Source organism: Lissotriton helveticus, chromosome 9 (assembly GCF_964261635.1).
Source record: "Lissotriton helveticus chromosome 9, aLisHel1.1, whole genome shotgun sequence".
Lineage (NCBI taxonomy): Eukaryota > Metazoa > Chordata > Amphibia > Caudata > Salamandridae > Lissotriton > Lissotriton helveticus.
The window spans coordinates 741,233,097-741,256,582 of NC_136070.1; the positions used below are offsets into that span (position 1 = coordinate 741,233,097).

A 23,486-nucleotide genomic window follows, 5' to 3' on the forward strand; every position below is an offset into this window, starting at 1 on the left:
CTACCCCTAGGAGCATGTTGAACACCTCTACCCCTTATACCTGAAATACCGTTTAAACGTCGCGCAAGAGCCGGACAATTACCTTTAAAGTGACCCTCTTCCTTGCAATATGCACATTGATTCGGGCCATACGGAAGACGCTGATGGGAAAACTCGTTTCCTTGCGCGTTTCTCGAATACTGCTGTGGTTGGTGATAATTAGGCTGACTAGCCGTACGAGGCGGATAGGCCTGCTGGAGAAGAACTTTAGTTTTTAAATCTTTCGTCTTTTTGTCTACCTTATCTAGCTCGTCTTTGCGCCTATTTTCATAGTACTGGGCTGTAGCTAAAATCTGTGCTGACGTAGAGACAGCCCAAGCACTCTCTGAATCTTTCAGTTTATTACACAGTTCAGGAAGCAGATTATGTACAAATTTGTCTACAAACATTCTTTGACCACCCTCGGTAGCCATATCCTGACCACTATGATCCGTGAAAATCTCCTCAAATCTCGTGAAAAAGTCAGACACATTCTCATCTTTCTTCTGCTTGCACGCAGACAGCTTGTCCCAATTTACGCGTAATTCAGGCATTAATGTTTTCATGTACGCGATAATCCTACCGGGAAGTTCGGCTATTAACGGCTCAGGTTTAGAACCACCTATTTGTCTAGCATCTATAGCGGTAATATTAGCCCATGAGTCACCTAGTTCTCGATCATGATCCGTATGACGGATTTTACTCCATAAAGGATGTGGAACAACATTCCCAAACAACATATCTACATCCGCTAAATTCATTATACATGAGCTGGCAGTCTGCGATAACTCCTTCTAATACCCAGTCGGATTTTTACGGGGATCAGGTAATGTCTGCTTGAGTGCTAAAACTTCGGATCTTTTCCATTGGACATGTACCCATACACGCTGGAAATGTGGCAGAATTGGTGGGTTTACATTCGCATCACCTTCCCTCCAAACCGGAGGAACCTCTCTCATGGGGTACTGTCTCGCTTTCTTTCTACCTGATACGTCGTCTTCGTACAATGATCTAGAGGCGTTTCCCTTACTCCGGTAAGAGAACAATAAATCTATCGCTTCCTCAACTTCGGCACCTATAATCATACCTTCATGGAACTTAAAACGCGTACGCCATAGTGCGTTCATTTTGAGTTTGGGATCATTTGTCTCCAAATCTTCACACAGATATACACACATCTCTTCGAATACGTATCTCTGAGTGGGTGCATCCCATTGACGGAAAACTTCCATAACAGACTGAACATCATATCTAACAGTGTCCGTAATCCATTGGCGTGCTAGCTCATTCAGCACTTCTCTTTCCTCGTAATCAGGCAGCTGACTACGTAACTGTCTACGTTCTGTTTTAGGGGTCGTTTTAGGCGGCCCAAAGAAAGGTGAAAGCAGACCAGTGACAGTACCTGCCACTCTCTGTCTAATAGAAGGAGAAGCTTGCGGAGGGGCAGATGCGTCAGAAAAAACAGGCTGATGCGAAGAAGAAATCGAGGCAATAGCAGAGGAAGTTGAAGCAGTGGCAGACGTAGTATCATAGGGAACAGTTGGAGCGGTAGGCAAAGTAGTAGAAGTAGATGGAGTATGTAGCAGAGGCGGCGGCCCTTGAGAAGGCTGCGCCGGAGAAGTAGGAACCAGCTGAAGAGTAGCTGGCGTGTGTGCAAGAGCTGTGTTTCGTGCGCCGGGGCGCGGTATAATAAAATGCTTTGGGGGTGCGGTAGCGTCTAACGCATACGGCGGTGGTGAGTTTAATAAGTGGGACATCAATGGATCTTTCTCGGATCTTTCCTCTTGACCTTGTCCCTTATGAGGTAACATTGGGTAGCATTTATCTACTGCTAGTTTCTTGCTCCTAAGCATTTGTTCGCTTTCTTGCTCTTCCTCGTTATCCTTGTATGCAACGGCAGCTTGCACCATCGACATACCTCTTTTATTCCTTTTTGCTAATTTTATTTCTTTCTGTTTGGCTTCTTTGCGCCATAAGCGAAAAGAGTCAAACATCGCCGGCCGGGCTTTTTTCTTGAACAATTTGACCTTGAGGTTATCTAAAATTTCTGAGTCAAAACTACCATATTGGGGCCATTTTAAAACACCATCCTTGCGGGTGTATTTTATCCACACTTCATTATATGTGATAGGACCTACGCCATGTTTTACGTATAACTCATATGTTGGAGTTCCAATCGGAGGAACTGGACAAGAATCCTCTAATCGGGAGTCCTTACTACAACCAAGACAAAACAAGTTTCCAAATCTGCTAAAACAAGGCATCTTTGCTCACTAGTCTAGCTTCAAACTTCAAAGGATTTATCGATTACGATATTTCTCGTGAATACACGAGTCCTTCGGCTTTGGGGCTTGCAAGTACCAAATCAAAACGTATCTCAAGGATACCAAAAACTAAGGATCAAACTAAGGACTGGGAGACGCTCCACTTATACTTAACTGAAGTATTTGAATATCGATGACGTCACTAGAAGATTCGTCTATCGTTTCGCTCTACCAAGGATCACTGGGTCCAAAACAGGGCGATAGTCAGGGCAGCAGTCCTTCATAGCCGTCGGGACGCGGGGAACCTCGCAGCAAAGACCTTCGGAACCACGTCGACATACAGGGGTCGCTGAAGTGTCTGGCCGTCCTCTGGAATTTTCACACGAAGCTCCTCACGAACATCTGGCTTGGACCGTCGCCGCTTGATACCGCCCCACATTGGGCGCCAACTGAGGTAACGGGTTTTTAGGAACCCGGTGGTGCCAGGGGATAACACCCGAAGACCTCTGAGTTCTCCCTGTTCCGGACCACAGAAACACGGAGTCTTCTAGTTGAAGTCAGAGATCGAGTTTTATTGGCAGCTACCAAGTAACACGTGTCCTAGAAACACGACAACCCGGGTCGCGTATTCCCAGGAGACTGTTCGTTTTTACAGAACCAACTTCCTCCTTATATACAGAAATAATAGCTGCAAGCAAGAATTCTTGAGTTTACGATATGGTTATACACATATTTCTACAATAATACAAAGAGCGAAGTCATGTAGGCCAACCCATATTTTAGATGTCCAGTTCGTGACGGATTACCCGGCCAGGCCCGGAACTCCCATCAGATATCGATGAAACCCCAATAAAGCAGGGTACCTCCTAGTCATAAAACTGGCCATAAACGAGGAACGTGGACAGGTGTGTGTGTGTGTAGAAAACATGGTCTGTACGTAGTGAATGGTTTGTGGCATGTTATGCATTGATGCTATCTTATTTGGCCACTGGCCGAGGAGCTGCCCAAACAGGTTCGGCTGGAGGCAATGGAGTCAGTTGGGACAGGTCAGGGAGAAGTCAGGGAAGGTGGACGTGTCCTTTTAGATCAAGCTCGACCTTACTCAATTGACTTATCATGAGGGCAAGACACAAGATGGATGTCGTTCACAAAATGGAGTCTAAGGGTCGGGACGGAAACTACGATTTAGGGGTGTTGGCATCCCTCAATCATGACGCAAATGTATAGGGATGATGTCCTAATCATTACCGGTCCGTCGACGCCAAATTCGTCATGGTACGTTGATATTTTGTGGCACGGGTATTGCATCTCGATACCGGGATAACAGCGGGGTCCAGAATTTCAGAACCACACTATACACCGCAAATTTGTGTCCTTCAGCTTGGTCCTAGCCAAAAGTCGTGTAGCTTGTCGGTGGGGTCGGGGACGTACCCCAAAAATCAAAGACTGGCTTGAGGATATGATACGTTGGCAAGACCAAATCTGTACATACGCCGAACTCATCCCACTTCCCTCACGCCCGCGTGACATATGGGGCCCACTTAAGTCATGTCTACTAGATCACCCAATGCATATTCAACAACCGTACCCAGACTCCCAGTCTCCAATAAATGTTTGACCTACCTTGTACTCTCCATACTTTATCCTTACACACCTCCCTATGTAATTCATTCGATATCCTTTGCACCCAAGAGAGACACATCAGCCTTCTCATGCTACCCTCTTATGTTCCAATACCGAGATGCCATTAAAGATGTATACAAGTGCCAGATGTACTTAATGTGTTCGATTGTGTTAATTCGCATGTCACTCTCACTGCCAATCTCTCCCATGTTATTCCACTGTTGTATGTAAAATGCATATGCTACCTTGTAAATGAGCATTGTCAATAAAGTACAAAAATAAACATAAAAAAATAAAATAAATAAATTTAAAAAAAAGAAAATGTATTTTCTGTAATGGCAGTGCGCAACCATACCGTGAATACTCTGCTCTTCTCCACTGCACTCTGCACCGCTCCAAGCCACTACACTCTCTTCCACTTCACGCTTTCTGCTTTTGAACATGTGCTCTTGCTCTTGTAGGTCATGTTGAGCTCCCCACGCCGGTGTGAGAGATCTCCTTTTGCTGCTACTCTTCCAAACCTGCAAAATATAAAAACGTATCCAGGTAATCCTCTTTACTTATTAAGGCATTGCTGTATGTTATTTTTGTCAATGCGTTTTATTGGGTTTTCATAAACTGAATAAATCGTTCTCTACACTGAGAGTATCCATCGCAATTACAGACCTCAAACAAGAAAAGGAAAAAAACAGTAATCCCAGTCCCCATGGACACATATTTCATATATGAGGACATCTCACCCCTTGCGGTCTTATAGAACACTGTTAAGTGAGCCAGACTTGTAATGGTTCCATACCTTTCAATTCATTTTTACAAGTTAATAAAATTGTTGTTGGTACTAATCAAACATTTTTAGCACCCGCTGTTTAGGACAACATGTTATCCCCATTTGAATTCCCTCCATATATGACAGAACCAATTGCCAAGTCTGTAAACAAAACTCTATATCTTGCTCTATCAGTCGTTTGCTATTGTATCCCAAAGGTTCAAGCACCTCTGCCAGGTCAGAGGTGCTGTAAGTTTCATTGTCTGGCAATAGTCATGTGTGTTTTAATAATATTTGATATATGAATTTCCAGTATACAACAAGCTCTTCTCCCTTTCTAAGTTACGCATAACTAGGACTACAATATCTGGAGTGTCTGGTATGGTTGCAAGAGCTTTCCCGACAGAATACTTTATTTTAGGGCATGTCCATCAGATATGCAATGGCATGCCATCCTCCTCGCATCCTGTTCAGAATCTGTGCCCTACAGAGAGGTTGTTTTTATAAATGTCTTTCCACAGGGTTTCCTATCTCTCAATGGGCCATTGATTCTGTAATGTTGTAGACCACCCAGTTATATTAGCCGAAGTTGGGGCTACCCACCCTTTCGTTCCATGGTATGACGCAAGTATTTTTTCCCTTGTGTAAGTGGTCATGTCACAGCTTACCTAATCGTGGGTTGTAGCACCTAGTTGCCTCGCCTGTTGGCAGGGCAAGTACTCCTGTTTAGGGAGGCCATATATTTGTCGGCAGACAATGAAGGAGTTGGACATTCCCTTCTGAAACATGTCTGAATTCATTCAGTAGTCTCCTGGTCTCCAATTCGAATTGGAAGTAAGTTCCTGTGTAGATGTAAAGAGTTATCTAGTATATGCATCAGGTGTGAAGGGAATATTTTGATTTTATACTGAGTTGCTATATTTTTACAAATATCTGTCAGTTTGCTAGGGACTTGGCAACAATACACATTCTGTAGATGTTTGCATGGTAGCCACATTACATCCCACAGGAATCTGTTCTCTATTGCCCAGTCCATTTACAGCCAGTGTTCATCGGATTTTAGAACATTCTTTTATAATACTTAATGGTGCCACTTTCTAGAAATTACTTGTATACAGAAAACGGTGCACTCCTTTATCTCAAGGTGACAGTCACACTATCCTGGAGACACTATGTGCTGCTCCTTGACATACAAACCTGATGATTGCATGTAGTAAGTCAGACAGCGTACATTTTTTTTATTCAAATTGGTGATGCTTGAAAGACCTTTAGCAATCTGAGGATTAGGTTCACTTTAAAAGCTGCAAGACATCACAGTCAAGATAATTGTAGGCTACCTCACATTCCAAATTCCGATTTAATCTCCCTCTACAAATGCTTGATACTACCCCAAGAGGGAGTGTATTATAAGGACGCATACATATCATACAGCCCCATTTGTTATCTTGAAAAGGATTGTATCTTTTAACAGAATAGGAGCCTGTCTCCACCAATCCTAGGTGTAAGAGTTCAGATTTAGTTTAATTGACTTTATATTCTGAAGCTTTCATCAGGATTCGATGTAGTAGTAGTAATTATTGTCCCAGAGCTAAAATTGAGAGGCGCACAGTGTCGGCAAAAAGTGGTATCTTATGATATACACCTCCGAATGGGCACCTTTGATGCTGTTCTTGAGGCGTATTTCGATACCAAATTGTTTTATCACTCTTACATAGAGTAGTGGCAACAAAATGCAGCTGTATTGTGTTCCAAGCCTCAAATGAAACACAATTAATCAAGAAAGGGAGGGCTAGGTAAGTACAGTTAGTTTACTTGGCTCTGTATTCATAATTTAAAACAAAAGTGAACCATAACACATGAACAAGTGCTTAGGAAGTATGTTGAGGACAGATCAACATTGACAGATCAACATGACACCATTGCTGGACAGACTAAACATAATGTAACATTTTGATTGCCCTCTGCAGTGTTGCTCATGGGTCAGGCTGTCATATGTACAGGAATTTATATTGCGCAAATCACCGAGCGGTTTCTAAGCGCTTGCTTAGGGAACCCGTCCTGGTATTCCCCTGTGAGATAACCCCGGCAGGGTATCCGCAAGGTGAAAGCCAGGCATCCCGCCGCGAGGGGCCGTTGTGGAGATTAGGCAAGCTATTGCCCAGAGTTGCAGAGTGTGAACCCGTGAATCGAGTAGGCACCGGAGCGAGAATTGTCGAGTCCATGGACATTTTAGGACTCAAGACCCCGCCGAGCCGGGAATTGAACCCTGGTCCCTAGCTGACCTCTGCTTCCAGGTCTGCCTCCTCTAACCAGTGAGCCACACTTCATAGTCAAGATGTGTTACCTCCCAGAACTCCTGTATCAATTTCAAAATCATCCTGCCATTATCCTCACTGATTTTGTATCCCTCTCAATTCTCCTTTACAAGGGTTCCTGTAAAATGAGGGAACCTCCAAACTGCAAAAGATAAATGGTTCAAACCCCATATGATGGTGACTTAGGTGTGGTTGACATTGTATCGGACTATAAAGTTTCCCACCTAACCGTGATAAAGAAGTGGGTGTTTGGTTGAAGCTTAGACCCCATCCACTATTGGAGCCGAAAGAGAGTTGATGGAGCCATCCATTGCAAGAGAAAATACCAATTGATCTCTATTTTGCCCCCACCACTGCACTGAGGCTATGGTGGAAAACATTGCAACTCAGGGATTGCAGGGTAAATTAGCACAATGGAAACCCAGTTATGGGTGGTAACTAATTTGGAGCAGGTGCCCAAATTCCAGGGCTTTAAAGAATGGAATAATAATGGTATATTTACATGAGGAGATGTTGTCTCGCAGCATTCTTTGCTCCTTCAAATATCTTCATTCATTATTGAACTTATATAAACACCAGTTATTCAGATACCTTCAGCTTCTTCGTGCACTATGCCCCACATAATAGATTTGTCAGATCTCCCAAAATGTACCTCTTTCAGACCAAACTATTTATGTGAAAAAAGAAGAACCACAGATGTCTCTGCTAGACCAGTCACTACTGAATAAAACCCTTGATTCTTTCCTTCCTCTAGACAGTCACCGAATAATGATCTGATTTCGCTAACAGGCAAAGAATGACCAATCGTACTCATGGCACCAAGAGAAGCCACAGTTGTAATTTGGTGCAGTTTGATCCAACTCACATACCTTAGCAGGTTGTATTTTACACAAAATATACTGGCAATTTGGGCAACAAAAATTCCCCAGAATGGAATGTCTGAGTTGTGGACGGTCAGTGGGAAACTATACAGACTGCTTTGAAACCTCAAACCTTGGAAAGGGTCGTTTGGATGACTGTTTGAGTTTACTACGAAGGCGCCATTACTTTTTTTTATACCCGGATGTCAGTAGATATATGCAGGCCTAAGTATAGCTAAGAGAAACATTGCAAGAAAATTGTGTGATGTCAACACACCTCATCTGGAAAACTCCACAAGGGAGGGGTCACTGTCTGCCTCTGAAAATTTCAATTTATAGCAAAAGAAAAGTGACCCTGTGCCTAGAAACACTCCAACATATGGAAGGGGTGTTGGAGGGTAGTGCTTCTTGTTTTTTTTTTTTTTTTTTTTTTTTTTTTTTTTTTATAAACCTTTATTTGAGTATGCAATAAAATACAAGGATGGGCCTACAACCACACGGGCCAGCCGCTAAAGAGGAGAAAATACACAATATACACTTCCGTAGCGGTAACGATCAATCGTCAATGCAATACTCCATATAATATACAGAACAAAAACAGATTTTGTTTTATAAAAAAGAACAGACACACAAAAAAGGCGAAAGTGTATTACTGAAGGTCAGCCCAAAGGACGGGAGGGGACAGAAACAAAAATGGAATCAAAGCTATAAGCTCCAAAGAGCCCGGATGGGGGGGGGGACGGGGCACGAAGGAGAAAAAGAAGGGGGGGGGGGGAGCCGGAAAACCAGCACAACCCCTATATGCAAGGTTCCAAGAACGCTCGCCTAAGGAGACCGGGAAAGCTCAATGTCATCCACAAGGGGAGGAGTACAGATGGCACCACGATATTCATTCCATTGACCCCACACCCTAGTCCATGCCCTGGGTCTGCCCCTAGCCACGTAGACAGTCTTCTCACGGAACATAGACCAATCCATGTTGTCTTCCCATTTCGATAGTTCAGGGGGCTTGGAGGCCCCCCAAAGTTGAGCAATATCTCGCTTCGCAACCATATAACCCAGGGTGGCCCACCTAGTCTGGGCCACCGAGCAGTCAGTGGGCTCCCAAACATTCAAAAGACAACGACGAGGTTCCGGACACAAGGACACCCCTGTCACCACAGCCATAACCTCAAGCACAGCCGTCCAGTAAGCAACCACCATCGGGCATTCCCAAAGAATATGTAGGAAAGTCGCACTCAAACCACATCCACGCTTACACAACCCATCGGAAGAAAATCCCATCACAAGCAAACGAGGTCCCGTAACATACACCCGATGAAGGATCTTCAATTGGACCAAACGGAGACGAGCCGGGATAGCCACCTCTTTAGGAGAAGAGAGGGCCGACTGCCAATCCTCGTCATCAAGCTCCAAACCATCACGAACCCACGCCTCCCGAAGTCGGACCAACAGATCAGTCCGATTATTAATCAGTTTCTTATAAATCAGGGAGATAGTGCTGTCAGGAAGATGTCCGTCAAGGACACGGTCTTCAAGGGGGGAAGAATCAGGCGGAATCTCACCAGGAGCAAATACAGCGGTCAAGGCGTGCCTAACCTGTAGGTATCGAAAGAATTCCCGACCACTCAAGCCATATTCAGCCTGGAGGGCCTGAAATGTTCGCACAGAGCCCTTGGAATACACATCTCCCACTTTAGAAATTCCAATCATGTCCCAGCGATCGAAACCCTTGGTAGACCAAAGACCGCCCAGACGTTCGGAAGCATAAAGCGGCGTGGCTAACGTCAAGCGATCCTCCCAGCCCAGGCTCCGAGTCGCGGCCCGCCACACCGCCAAAGCAATCGACGTAGGACCCACAAGATGGCGCCCAGCAGGGCGAGAGTAAAGCACTCTGTTAAAGTCACCTCCCGGAAGCTGAAGTCTATCCATCTCAAACGCCGGATTAGTACCCGGCGAGAACATGATGTGGTTGATAGCGGACAAGTGTGAGGCCCAATAATACCTCTTAATATCGGGGAGTGCAATGCCACCGTCATACCAAGGAATGGAAAGCTTAGCAAGAGCAATACGCGGGCGTCCATCCCAGACAAGTTGTCTCTGAAGGGCCTCAATCTCCCGAAAATAGGACTGAGGGACAGGATCATAATAATTCTGGAGAGCGTAAAGAAACCGCGGTAACGACATCATCTTAAACAGGGCTGCCCGACCAAGGGGAGACAAGGGAAGCCTGCGCCAACGAGCAACGTCCAAACGCAGTCGAAGCAACGGAGGAAGGAGATTACGATCAAAGCGAAGAGACGAGTCCAGAGTAACGAAAACTCCCAAGTATTTGAAACCATCCCGGGCCACCTGAAGAGGGAGCCTGCTCGGTAATGGAGGCAAGACACCAGACATAGTGCTTCTTGTTGATGCACTTTTGGGACCAGCAGGTCTGCTTCAGAGTGTTGGACATAAAGGAAAAATATCCTCCATCAGAAGCCAAAAGTGAAGTGTACTATCTACACCTCCAGCAAGCTCCAACTCCAGCCCGCTCCCAACCAGCCACCCCGCAATAAAAAATTATTTATTGGACTTCTCCAGAGTTCCTTTTTGGAGTATGGTTTCTGGTTTTCATACTAATCAGTTTATCAGTTTACCAGTGTTCTGCAAAAACACATGCAGCATTAACTGCACTGGTTCTCCTTTAAGCTAAGGGTACTCCCAGTTATGACACTGACAAAAAAAAAGATTTAGGACCAACATGTAACCTAGGTTTCTGCCACCCCTATGAATTGTACATTTGTGAAAAACAGATGGATTCCAGATTTTAACAAGCGTAGTAGTAGTCAGATGGGCATTGTTATTCTGATCATTTAGCAACACATTCTGAAAGGAAATGCCTTTTTTGTATCCACAACCTCGTTTTTGAACTGGTGTTGCTGGTTTTTCGACTCAAGATGCACAGAGGGCTGTTAACCATACCTCAGCGCCAGTGCTCTGACCCCAAAACGTGTTTGTTACTTTGGCTATACCCAATTGGAATAGGCTGACTTACCTATAAGTCCCGAGTATATGGTACCCAGGGCATGTAGGTTTGAGAATCACCCCAGGGAATGCAGCACTTGATGTGCTATGCTGGGGTGACGCAACTAAAACGAGTCTCCCACTCCGTTATAATAGACTTGCCCACTTTGCCATTAAAAGCAATGGCAAAGCGAAATCTCCCTCTGAAGTATGTGCAAGTCACCCCCATGGCAGACCTATTGAACCCTAACGCAGGGTGCAGCCAGTGGCATAATGAAAATTGAGAGGGCCCCCCTGCAATGTTCCTGGAGGGGCCCCCTTCCGGATTTATATAGGCGCTTACAGGCCAGGGTACTGCGCTTTGAGGCCCCCCTGTAGCTTGCCCCCCCCCTTACTGCAGGTGATGCGGGTGTCTTTGTTACGCCACTGGGTGCAGCATATTTTGCGGGCATAACATGTATTTTACATGTTCTGACAGTAAAAATGCACAAAATTCTTTTTTTCTTTTTTTTTGGAACTCATGGTTGCCCCATTGACTAGTGCAGGGTTACACGCTGACTCGTCAGCTGTGCCAAAGTTGATACTTCAAGGTATCAAACAATTTGTTACATTAAGCCCGACTTGATTCTCAAGTGGAAATCAATGTATTATATTGCAGAGAGCATATACCAATTGGCCCAAGAGGATACTGAACACCTCACAGGAAAAAAGTCAGGATACTATAACAACATTCAGTGGCTGAACATTCTACCACCTTCTGCTAAACACATTCAGAACCCCCATTCATGTGTCCTGAGAACAGAAAAATGCTGGAGAATTAACTAAGATCAAATAAAACAAACGTAAAAACGATAGGGAAAAAAAGAAAAAAAAGGCTATGCACAATGAACATTAAACAGAGACTCTTTTTTTAAAGATTTAATTGTTTCCTAAAGCTGCACCAGTATATCAACCAATGAGGACTGTCAAGAAGACATCATATGCTCAACATTGGCTTACAAGGGGAATGGAAAACGCCTCTTTTTACACTTACACCACAAGCTGCAAAGAATACCGTTTTCTCAGAATACTGACTTCATTGCACGAATGCCGCCACTTTAACATTGGGACAAAGGAAAATTGTACATAATGTTTGTGCAGATTTTGTTACTTAACCGAAATTGCAACGGTTTAATTAATTGATTATGCAAATAAAGATTGTTGATTGATTATAGTATTATGTTGCAGTGTGCAACTTTTATAAAGTTGCCACTTTATTTGCCTTTAGTCTCCTTTGTCCTTAACGGTTACACAAGGAGCCAATACACAAAACGGCTTTATACCCTCCTGGAGAGACATGCTAAGGACTCGCAGCAAAGTAGACAATAGAAGCCTGCACTGGAGAGAGATGTTACATCCCCTCCCTTCCTGTAGGGAGCCACACAGGCGTTGGCCCAAAAGGTGAGCTTCAAAGAAGAAGGGCCTTTTGAAGGGCAACCGGGTAACACTTGGGAGAGGGGCTGCCCCACTGTCTAGGTAGACAGGCTGGCACTAATGGCAGAAAAGGGGAAATCAGTTGCCAAACTGGTCTTCCAGGGTTTTTTAGCCCCCTGGGTAACCACACCTCTGGAATGGCCTAGGGAACTCTGGGCGCCTAGAGAGGCGTTCTTCCATGTTGGGGAGTGCGCAGAGTGGTGCATCCTGGGATAGCTAGATGCCATACATCTGAGGAAGGTGGTCATCAGGAGGGAACCTAGTACCCCATTGGCTATTGACAGTGTCGACCCTGAGGCTACTTTCTGAGCATAAAAAGGGCATCCAGAACTCAGATCTCGACTGGACTGGAAGAAGGGCTGCCCTGCTGCACTGTGAAAACAGCAAAGACAGATTGCACCAGCATGGACTGTACCTGCTGAGCATGGTGGCTAGCAAAGAAGAGGGACTGTGCCTGCTTATGGAGAAGTCGTCTCCGGTGCCCAGCTGAAGCAAAGAGACCCCAAGGGTCAATTGGCTGATCTCCTGTTCGCAGCATAGGGCCGCAAAAGCTGAGAAGACTGGTGGGGCAAGTTGGTAGCACGGAATCTTCCCATCACCGCCAGCCACTGCCGTCCAGTACCAGAGATCAGCATCCTACACTCAAAGTTGCACCCGAGTTTGCTGAGCCCGGGAGAGTCTTAAGAGTACACCTTGGTCACTGGTAACCCAGTGGCAACTGGACTTCTATCAGGGCCGAGCAGGACTGCCACACTTCTTTTGTGGCCCGAGGTGTAGCCCAGGAAGACCCCCATTGACCTCATTGGATCCACAGCATCTTGGGGATCCTGTATCCCTTATCTGACGCACTTTCATATGAACCTACAGCAGAGGTAAAAAGTGCCTGGAACTGACTGAAGGCTGCTTCACCTGTTACGGTAACGGTTTTTGAGGGCTTTGCTGGTCTCCCTGACTGGCTCCCTGTCGGAGTTGGTCACCCAAAGTAACTCCAACCGACAGCAATACAATTAGCCAAAGTTTTTGTTAAAAAAACGTCTAAATGTCAGATTTGTTACATTTGCCAATGCTTGTTCGTGGTTGAGTGGAATGCTTTGATTTACTATACCTTGTAAATTCTGTATATCCAGAACTCCCTGCTGGATTGTTTATTTTAAAACATTGGTGTTAGATTTCTTGAGTGTCTCGTTGATTTCTTCTTCAATTGCTTTGGTGCTGTTTAAATGCTTTAAACTCGTTCCTTTGTGTAAACCTGGATGTTCAGAGCCACAGCCAACCAGGATTGTGCTATAGGGTTCATATAACAAATTAAACCTACTGGTCCCAAAGATGTTGGTGTATGTATAGCAGGCGAGGTTGCAAATCCACACCATATAAAACACCCCATTTCCTCACTCATTCGTTCAGAGCAAAGACTTATGACAACATTTTTTGAGAAATATTTCAAGAGAAATCTGCAAAGCATATACATTTTGTCCAATCCATACACACTGCAAATATCACTGCTCAAATAGGTCGGATTTCTAAGTATGCCAAGCAACTCTCAAGATCCCCTTAGATAAAGTCCCATTCCAAAGGTACTCATTGCACTGGTATTCTGTTCCACTATGCATCTGAAGATATAGTTCTGCAAAAAAAAGAAATCTGGTCTCCAACAATAATCAATTCTCTATTGGTATGCGCTTGGTTTGCCTTTTTACCTGCTCCAGAGCAATCCCAAATTGGTGCAAGGAGGACAGATTTTCGTAGCATCTCTGACTTTGTCAAGAGTAGTTAAAAATGTAGCCCCCTGTTAGTGTTCTATGATTTATGCTTCGCACTCTGGAAGTTTTCTAATCCAGCAATGTTAGAGATCCATTGCTTCATTTACGGCTCAGGAAAGTTCACTTCTTATCCACTGTTCAAAGGACATTTATCAGTTTAAATCCCATTGACTGTCCTTTGCAGTCACCATATATAGTCTAAATATGCACTTAAACAGCCTACATATCTTTTAGTTGTAGGTAATCTTACATCGCACTGCTGTGCGTACTTACTTGTGCTATTTTTGTTGTTAAAAGTTGCCATTTTCTTTGAAGATGCATTCTTAGCCTTTGAGACTGTATTTTCCTTTTTAGGTCGAGCAGAGTAGTCTGCTCAAGACCTATTGCTGCCCGTATTTGGGAATGTAGACACGAGAGGGGCACGAGCGCAGATTTCACCTCATGGGCGCGCACGGCGCCGTGCCCCTCTCGTGCCTCATATTCCCATGCGCAAACACACTCACACAGCCACACTCACGCATGGGCACATACACAGCCACACGCATACACCGGCACACACACACTGCATACACACACGCACCCCCCCTTAAACAGACCCACGCGCACACAGACAGACACACACACAGACACACACACAGACACACTCGAACACACACGGACACACGCGCGTACACTCCCCCCCTCCCCCTCCACTCACCGGGCTCTTTCCGCGTGTCCCTTGGCAGCCAGCATTCAGGGTTCCAGGACGTTCTCCCGGCAGTTCCTTCCTGTTTCTTTCCATGTCCCGCCCACGTCCCAACAAAGGCTGCCTGACTTCCGCTAGTTTAATTTCTGTTTCCTTTTCTCTGGTGACAACCAGGTTCGAGGCATGTGGGCTGCTAAATTCATATCTGATGCATAGATCGCCGCCTAGTGTTGGGTCCGGATGATTGCACATTGTTGTCCTGGAAGAGTCTTCGAAGTATCACGAGATAGGTGGCTCCTCCCCTGGACTACAGTGCGCATGGGCATCGACTCCATCCCCAGATTGTTTTTTCCCGCCATTGGGTTCGGATGTGGTTTCGACGTCTCCGTGTCGGAACCGATAAACTTTCATCTTAAGGCCAAAAGGCCTTCGTTACCTGCGTCGGTATTGTTTGCGTACGGTCTCGAGCGTCGCCCGGCTCTCTAAGCCGGATATCTCCGGAGTCGACTACCTCCTCGGACATCGAGGCCTTCTCGTCGCAGCAAGATTCGACGAACTTAACATGGAGCGGAGCCCGTTCAAGTTCTGCCCCGTCTGTGGATCCAAATATCCACACATCGATGTGCATCCGGTCTGTAATAAGTGCCTTTCGCCGGACCACAACGAAGAAAACTGCATGGCCTGCTCCAAGTTCAGGTCCAAGAAGACGCTCAAGCTTCGGCGCGCGGTGCGCCTTGAGGCCCAGCGAGCGACCCCGGCACCCGACAACATCTTCGGCGACCCCGACGAGGAAGGCGATAGCCATCATCTCCAGATTTCGCCACCGTCGACGGAGGTCCTGGCCGATCCAGAGGAATACATCGGAGGACAGGCCCCAGACCTTGAATACTTCGAGGAGGTAGGGGACGACGAAGAAGTTTATGGGGCCGTGGAAGATAGCTCAGGGGAAGAGCTATGCCCCGAGGTCTACGTTGTTGAGGCTCAGGTCACGGGATCGCCACTCGGCCTTACCCACGACCATGCACCGCTCTCCCCGGCCCCGCCTTCTGGCCCGGCCACGGACACTCAAGCGGAGCCGCAATTGCCCGTTTCGAAACCGAAACCTTCGGATCCTACGGGACACAAGATGGCCGACGTTCAGTCGAAAACGAAACCGAAACCTACGGACTCGACAAAAACTAAGATGGCCGACGTCCTACAAAAAATAACAAAGCCTGCTCCTTCATCGACTCCGTCGGCCTCCGGCACACAAAAGTCGAAGAAGGCTGTTGAGTCGACAGCGCCGCAGAAGGTACACAAAGAACCCTCCTCCAAGAAGGCCGTCCACCAGCCGTCGACCTCGGTTGCTCCGGCGCGGACACCTAAACCTCTTGAGACGCCTTCGGGCGCTGCTGCGGCGCCGTCAGGTAAACGCACGGCCGACCCAAAGTTGACTAAAAGCCACGAACCAAAGGCCGCTAGCTCAACGCATCGGCACAAGGATGCGGGATCTGCAGCATCGGCGCCAAAGCCTTCAACAGAGCCCCGAAGCATTGCGGCCGAAGATTCGTCGACGCCAATACCGTCGACAACACACAACACCGACGACTCCGAAGATCGGCCGTCGGTTCCGAAACCCTCTGCCTCCTTTACGAAGCAGGTTACTGACTCCCTTAAACGTATAAAGGAAAAGGCATTATCGTCCACGGCTTCCACGCCATCGGCTCCGAAATCGGTGGACACACCTCAGAAGTCCTCAAGCAAGCTTCTTTACACTCTGCCACCAAAAGTGGCCCCAAAGGCCTTCGCAACCACGTCGGTGCCAAAACCGTCGGATCCATCAACACCAAAAGTCCTCTCGGATCCATATCTTGCCTCTGAGGAGCAATCTGCGCATTGTATCGATGCCCACACAGGGAAATTGACCCTTTATAAAAGGAAAATCACTTCCCAGCCACTGGAATCGTATGTTATTCCACTAAAGAAGAAGAGGCCGGCACAAGACGTTCCTGTACTTGTAGAGCCTATTCTGCCTCCACCGAGAAGGAGTCCATCGCCTTCCCCCAACCAATCAGGAGGGGATGATGATGAACAGCAGGACCAATACAATTTCCCAGTGGACAATGACCCTGATGTTCAGCAGGACTCATATGGCGACGCTGGGGACCAAAGTGGGCATCAGGTGGTACATGATCCACAAGGTTTTGGGGCACGTACATCTCCAACAGAGGATTCTGCTGCATTTAATGCTTTACTCGAACGGGCAGCAGCAAATCATAATGTGGACATGCATGCTGACCCGGTAGAAGAAGACTTTTTATTTGACACTTTCTCCGTCTCGGAGAGAACAGTTAAAATACTTCCTATGCTTAAAGGTGTCCTTAAACATGCCCCAGAGATCTTTAAGGAACCTACCAGGGCAAGGGTGGTGAACCCACGTATCGAGAAAAAATACAGGCCAGCACCTGGAGATCCTGCATATATTCGAGGACAGTTGCCCCTGGACTCGTTGGTGGTCGCAAATGCCCGCAAGAGGGCAAACTCCCAAACAACGGGTGAAGCTCCTCCCCCAGACAAGGAGTCGAAAGTGCTTGAGGCATCGGGCAAGAGGGTGGCAGCGCAGGCTGCCAATGTATGGCGTATCGCAAACACGCAGGCACTATTGGCACGATACGATAGGGCGCATTACGACACCCTAGAACAGCTCCTTCAACACCTACCTGATGAGTTTAAAGAAGCAGCCGAAACACTCATACAAGAGGGAAAGCTTATCTCCAACGCTGCAATAAAGTGTGCACTTGATGTGGCAGATACAGCGGCTAGGGGGATTAACACTAGCGTCATGTTGAGGCGACAAGCTTGGCTTCGTATATCTGGGTTTAAGCCTGACATCCAAACTACAATCCTCAACCAGCCCGTCAATCCTGACACCCTATTTGGTCCAGATGTAGACACCACCCTTGAAAAGATTAAAAAGGACAACGAGACTGCTAAGTCCATGGGGGCGCTTCAGTCTCAACAATTCAGGGGAAACACTTTTCGTCGCTCAGGAGCACGTGGTGTTACCAGAGGACAATTGGGCCAACAAACACAATATGCGAGGGGTGGTGCGCAATCCTCGTACCCCAAGCAGGGTAGAGGGGGTTACAGAGGCAACAGTGCCAAAGGCAGAGGCAGAGGAAACAACAACTCCCGCTCCTCTGCCGCCAACAAACAGTGACTCTCTGTCACTGCCCCCCGACCATACCACTCCGGTCGGGGGGAGACTCCAGCAGTTCCTGCCAGTCTGGACGTCCATCACCACGGACAGGTGGGTGAGAAAACATATCCAGTACGGTTACTGTTTGGAGTTGATATCCACTCCCCCCAACATTCCCCCAAAACACCGTCCTATGTCGGCAGAGCACTTGCACTTATTGCAGCAGGAAGTACTGGTGATGCTGCAAAAAGGCGCAATCGAGCTCGTACCGGTGGAGGAGGAAGGAACAGGAGTCTATTCCCTGTAGTTCCTCATCCCAAAGAAGGACGGATCACTCAGACCTATTCTGGATCTACGCCCCCTCAACATGTACATACTGTCAGAACACTTCCACATGCTGACACTGCAACAAATCCTTCCCCTGCTCAATCAAGGGGACTTCCTAGCAACCTTGGACCTCAAGGATGCTTATTTCCACATACCACTCCACCCATCCCACAGAAAATACCTCAGGTTTACCATTCTAAACAGGCACTATCAGTTCAAAGTCCTGCCCTTCGGGGTAACTACTGCCCCTGAGTGTTTACAAAGTGTCTGGCTACAGTGGCGGCGCACCTCAGGAGACAGAACATACATGTCTACCCGTACCTAGACGACTGGCTTGTTCAAGCAAAGTCGGAACAACAGTGCGCCGCGGACATGTCCCACACTATTCAGCTCCTTCACAGCCTGGGGTTCTCTCTAAACTACCCGAAGTCGCACCTTCAGCCAGCCCATGTGCGGCAGTATCTGGGCGCGACAATAAACACCCTGACTGCTATGGCTCAGCCAAACCCAGTCAGAATCGACAGCATTCAGTCGCTGTGCCAAAAATTCAGACCACAACACTCCCTCCCAGCGAGAGTGTTCATGCAGTTGATAGGCATGATGGCCTCCTGCATCTTCATAGTCCCGCACGCGAGGCTGCACATGCGCCCGCTCCAAGAATGCTTGGCAAATCAGTGGACTCAGGCTCAGGGACAGCTAACAGACCTAGTGTTGGTGACCGGTCGAGCATACAACTCTCTGCATTGGTGGAATCCACACAACCTTTGCAAGGGCCGACCGTTTCAAGAGCCAGTGCCACAGATAATCCTAACAACGGACGCATCTCTCCAAGGGTGGGGAGCCCATGTGCTCCACTACACTGTGCAGGGACTGTGGTCCACCCAGCAGCAGAAGTTGCACATCAACTACCTAGAATTGATGGCAATCTTCATGGCGCTCAAGTCCTTCAAAGTACATCTGTGCAACAAAGTCGTGTTGATCCGGACGGACAACATGACAGCCATGTACTACATCCAGAAGCAGGGAGGTACTCACTCTCCACAGCTGTCTCATCTGGCTCAGAGCATGTGGAAGTGGGCCATTCAGAGGAACATCTTCCTCATGGCAGAACACCTCCCGGGCAAGGACAATCAGATGGCGGATCTGCTCAGCAGGTACAGCCATCAAATGCACGAGTGGGAGTTACATCCATCAGTACTCCACCCGTACTTCCAGCAATGGGGTCATCCATTGTTTGCCTGTCAGACCTGTTTGCCACAAGGGAAAACGCAAAATGCCAAAGCTTTGCCGCCAGGTTCCCTCACCCAGAATCGCAAGGGAATGCGATATGGATGAACTGGTCAGGCAAATTTGCGTACGCTTTTCCCCCAGCGCCTCTCATTCCGCTGGTGGCAAGAAAGCTAAAGCAACACTCGATGACTCTCATCCTGGTTGCTCCAACATGGGCACGCCAACCATGGTACACCACGTTTCTAGAACTTTCCGTGGTACCGCATCAAAGGCTGCATCTCACATCCCGGCTCTTGACGCAGAACCATGGCGACATTCAGCACCCAGATCCGCAACAGCTCAATCTGGCGATCTGGCTCCTGAAGTCTTAGAATTTGGCTACCTCAACCTGCCTCCGGAATGCATGGACATCATCCGGGAGGCACCTAAGCCCACTACCCGAGCTTGCTATGCAGCTAAATGGAAGCGGTTTGCCATGTACTGTGCAGACAACAAGATCAACCCGCTAGATGCATCCATTCCTAACATCATCTGCTATTTGTTACATCTTTACAAATGCAATAAGAAGCAATGCTCTCGCAACCACAATGCAGTGTGAAACATACAAAACAGTAATGACAATAAGGTAGCAAACAACAGCAGATCTTTATGTTCTTATTCTTTTTCAAAAGACGTTTTATTGGATCCACATTCAGCCGACACGTGTTTCGTCGTGTTCAAAAGTGGAGTCGACACGACTCTTCAGGGCTGGTAAATAGACCCAGGCATCTATGGGTCGATGCGAAACGTGAGTGTAGTTGAGAGAAGGATCCTGTGTGTAAGTTGACGGGTGTTCAATATCTTTAACATCCAGAGAACCCTAGTTCCGGGTTAAGAGCTATAAGTGAGACTGCTCCTCTAACGTAGGCGCTCAATGAGGCTCGTTAGTACAAAAATGAGACTAGACACGTGTGAGTGTCTGACTATACCGGGAGGGGATCCAATTGTTAAAATAAGGGCTGGTTATTAGTTCCGTAATCTCTGTAGGTTTAGCGAACTGTGGTTCGGTATCCCTCCTCTGTGTGTTCCCGGTCGCCGTGTTCCAAGGACGGACCTTAACAATTGGATCCCCTCCCGGTATAGTCAGACACTCACACGTGTCTAGTCTCATTTTTGTACTAACGAGCCTCATTGAGCGCCTACGTTAGAGGAGCAGTCTCACTTATAGCTCTTAACCCGGAACTAGGGTTCTCTGGATGTTAAAGATATTGAACACCCGTCAACTTACACACAGGATCCTTCTCTCAACTACACTCACGTTTCGCATCGACCCATAGATGCCTGGGTCTATTTACCAGCCCTGAAGAGTCGCGTCGACTCCACTTTTGAACACGACGAAACACGTGTCGGCTGAATGTGGATCCAATAAACCGTCTTTTGAAAAAGAATAAGAACATAAAGATCTGCTGTTGTTTGCTACCTTATTGTCATTACTGTTTTGTATGTTTCACACTGCATTGTGGTTGCGAGAGCATTGCTTCTTATAGTTTGTGAAAGTCTTTCTGATTTTCTTGGAACGGTTTAGGGTTACTCCGTTCGCTCTTTACGCACCACGCCTTAGACATCATTTCCCTACGGATTGTAACGTAAACTCTAGGTAGAGCGCCTATCTATCTGAAACTGCCACAAACCCTATTAGCTGTTTCATCTTTACAAATGCAATCTAGCGTACGCTTCCATTCGGATACATTTATCCGCCATAGCGGCTTATCTCCAGAATAGGCAACACCTCTCTGTTTTCAGAGTGCCTGCCATTAAAGCCTTCCTAGAAGGACTGAAGCGGGTCATTCCTCCAAGAACACCGCCAGCTCCAGTGTGGAACCTCAATGTGGTCCTCACTAGGCTGATGGGCCCACCTTTTGAGCCGCTGCACTCCTGCGAGATTCAGTTTCTCACATGGAAGGTGGCTTTTCTCATTGCTATTACTTCGCTCAGACGTGTTAGTGAGCTGCAAGCGCTCACAATCCAAGAGCCCTTCATACAAATATATTCCAACAGGGTGGTGCTCCGCACTAACCCCAAATTCCTTCCTAAAGTGGTGTCACAGTTTCATCTCAACCAAACTATTTACCTGCCTGCATTCTTCCAAAACCCACAAACAGTAGCAGAAAGAATGCTTCATACATTAGACGTTAGGAGGGCGCTAATGTACTACATTGACAGAACACAACACTTTAGAAAGACACAACAACTTTTTGTTGCCTTCTCAGCACAGCACAAGGGCAACCCCATTTCCAAAGCAGGAATAGCCAGATGGATTGTTAAGTGCATTCAAATCTGTTATCAAAAGGCTAAACGCACTTTAACTGTACCCCCAAGGGCGCACTTCACACGCAAATTGGGGGCCTCCATGGCTTTCCTGGGGAACATTCCCTTAGAGGACATTTGTAGAGCAGCCACATGGTCTACACCACACACATTTACCAAACATTACTGTGTGGATGTGCATTCAAAACAGCAAGCAGCTGTAGGACAGGCTGTTCTCAAGACACTTTTTCAAGCTTCTGCAGCTGGCACGGGCAACCGCCGTTAATGGAGGGACTGCTATGTATTCTATGCATCAGATATGAATTTAGCAGCCCACATGCCTCGAACTGAATATGCTACTTACCAGTATGCATCTGTTCTTGGCATGTAGGGCTGCTAACATTCATATCGCCCGCCCTCCTCCCCGGTGCCCGTAGCGGCTGCAGATATTCTCTCTATATTCATCATTAGCATGGACATCCTTTACACTGTTTCACTCCATCTCTGCCACAATGGCTAAAAACAATCTGGGGATGGAGTCGATGCCCATGCGCACTGTAGTCCAGGGGAAGAGCCACCTATCTCGTGATACTTCGAAGACTCTTCCAGGACAACAATGTGCAATCATCCGGACCCAACACTAGGCGGCGATCTATGCATCAGATATGAATGTTAGCAGCCCTACATGCCAAGAACAGATGCATACTGGTAAGTAGCATATTCATTTCCCTTTTACGCTTCCAGGAAATCACACTATTGGTTTCCTTTTCTCTGTTTTGTGACAACCAATAGGGAGATTACCCGATCGCTCTAGGGGTCATTTTCAAACCTTGCAGATGAATGCTTATTTTTTCTGTGTAACCATTCTGGCGTAACAACACGTTCCCGTGTGAGCGATTGTTGTAGACATGGTTTATTCATAAATAAAGACAGTCACACAGATCTGATATCATTTGATGCTTACGTCCTCCAATTGATTCCTTCCAGAAATAGTCACGGTGTAAAATAGAAGGTTCGTGAATTCTTGAAGAATGTCTTCCTGATTTTTGAAGTTCAGACCTCTAAGCTGGTGGCGGCACATTTGAACCTCTGCTTCCCTCCCTTGCAAGTTGCCAGCAGGACACGCTGTGCCCTTGTGATTTCAGACATCAGCAGTGCAGTTTTGTGGTTTTATTCACTTGGGCTTCAGATTTTAACGCGCAGGAGGTTGCAAATTTGTTGGCAGCTCTGAGAGACCCAAGTAACCAGTGTGCATACAATGTTACTCTCTGCCCGTGCACTATACGTATCTCGCTGGGGGTGCAGGTGTTTACAAACCAGTATTTTGAAAGTCTGCTTTTAAACCATTCTAATATTGGGAAATGGAGGCGCCTTCCTTTTGGGGACGGAACTAATATTATGTGGATGGCCAGGTGTGAAGTTGATTCCTTTGGTGGTGTGAGAAGTTGGCCTGATAGGTGATGTTTCCAATTCTGGAACCACCTGTTATCAGACCAAACAATCCCTTATGGTGTCTGGTTGTAAGTCAACCTTATTAGACAAGCTATCCTAGGGGTAGCATGGACTAAGCAGCCTAAAGGCTTAACTTAAGAGGTTGTGTTAAGCGAGCTGTTTTACCACATACAATCCTGTAATATCAAATGAAAGGACACCACACAAGTATATATTATAAAAATATATGTATTTATTACTAAA

General features: G+C 46.7%; 1 protein-coding gene across 1 annotated transcript in view; it reads left to right on the top strand.

Annotated features, from left to right (window-relative positions):
• The window catches only part of LOC144783273 (autophagy-related protein 2 homolog A-like), a 397,715-nt gene that overhangs the window by 219,894 nt on the left and 154,335 nt on the right, over window positions 1-23,486 (top strand). The window contains exon 10 of the mRNA XM_078662337.1: window positions 4,367-4,451. Coding sequence (XP_078518463.1) covers window positions 4,367-4,451 — 85 coding nt within the window. The remainder of the gene's footprint in view (window positions 1-4,366; window positions 4,452-23,486) is intronic.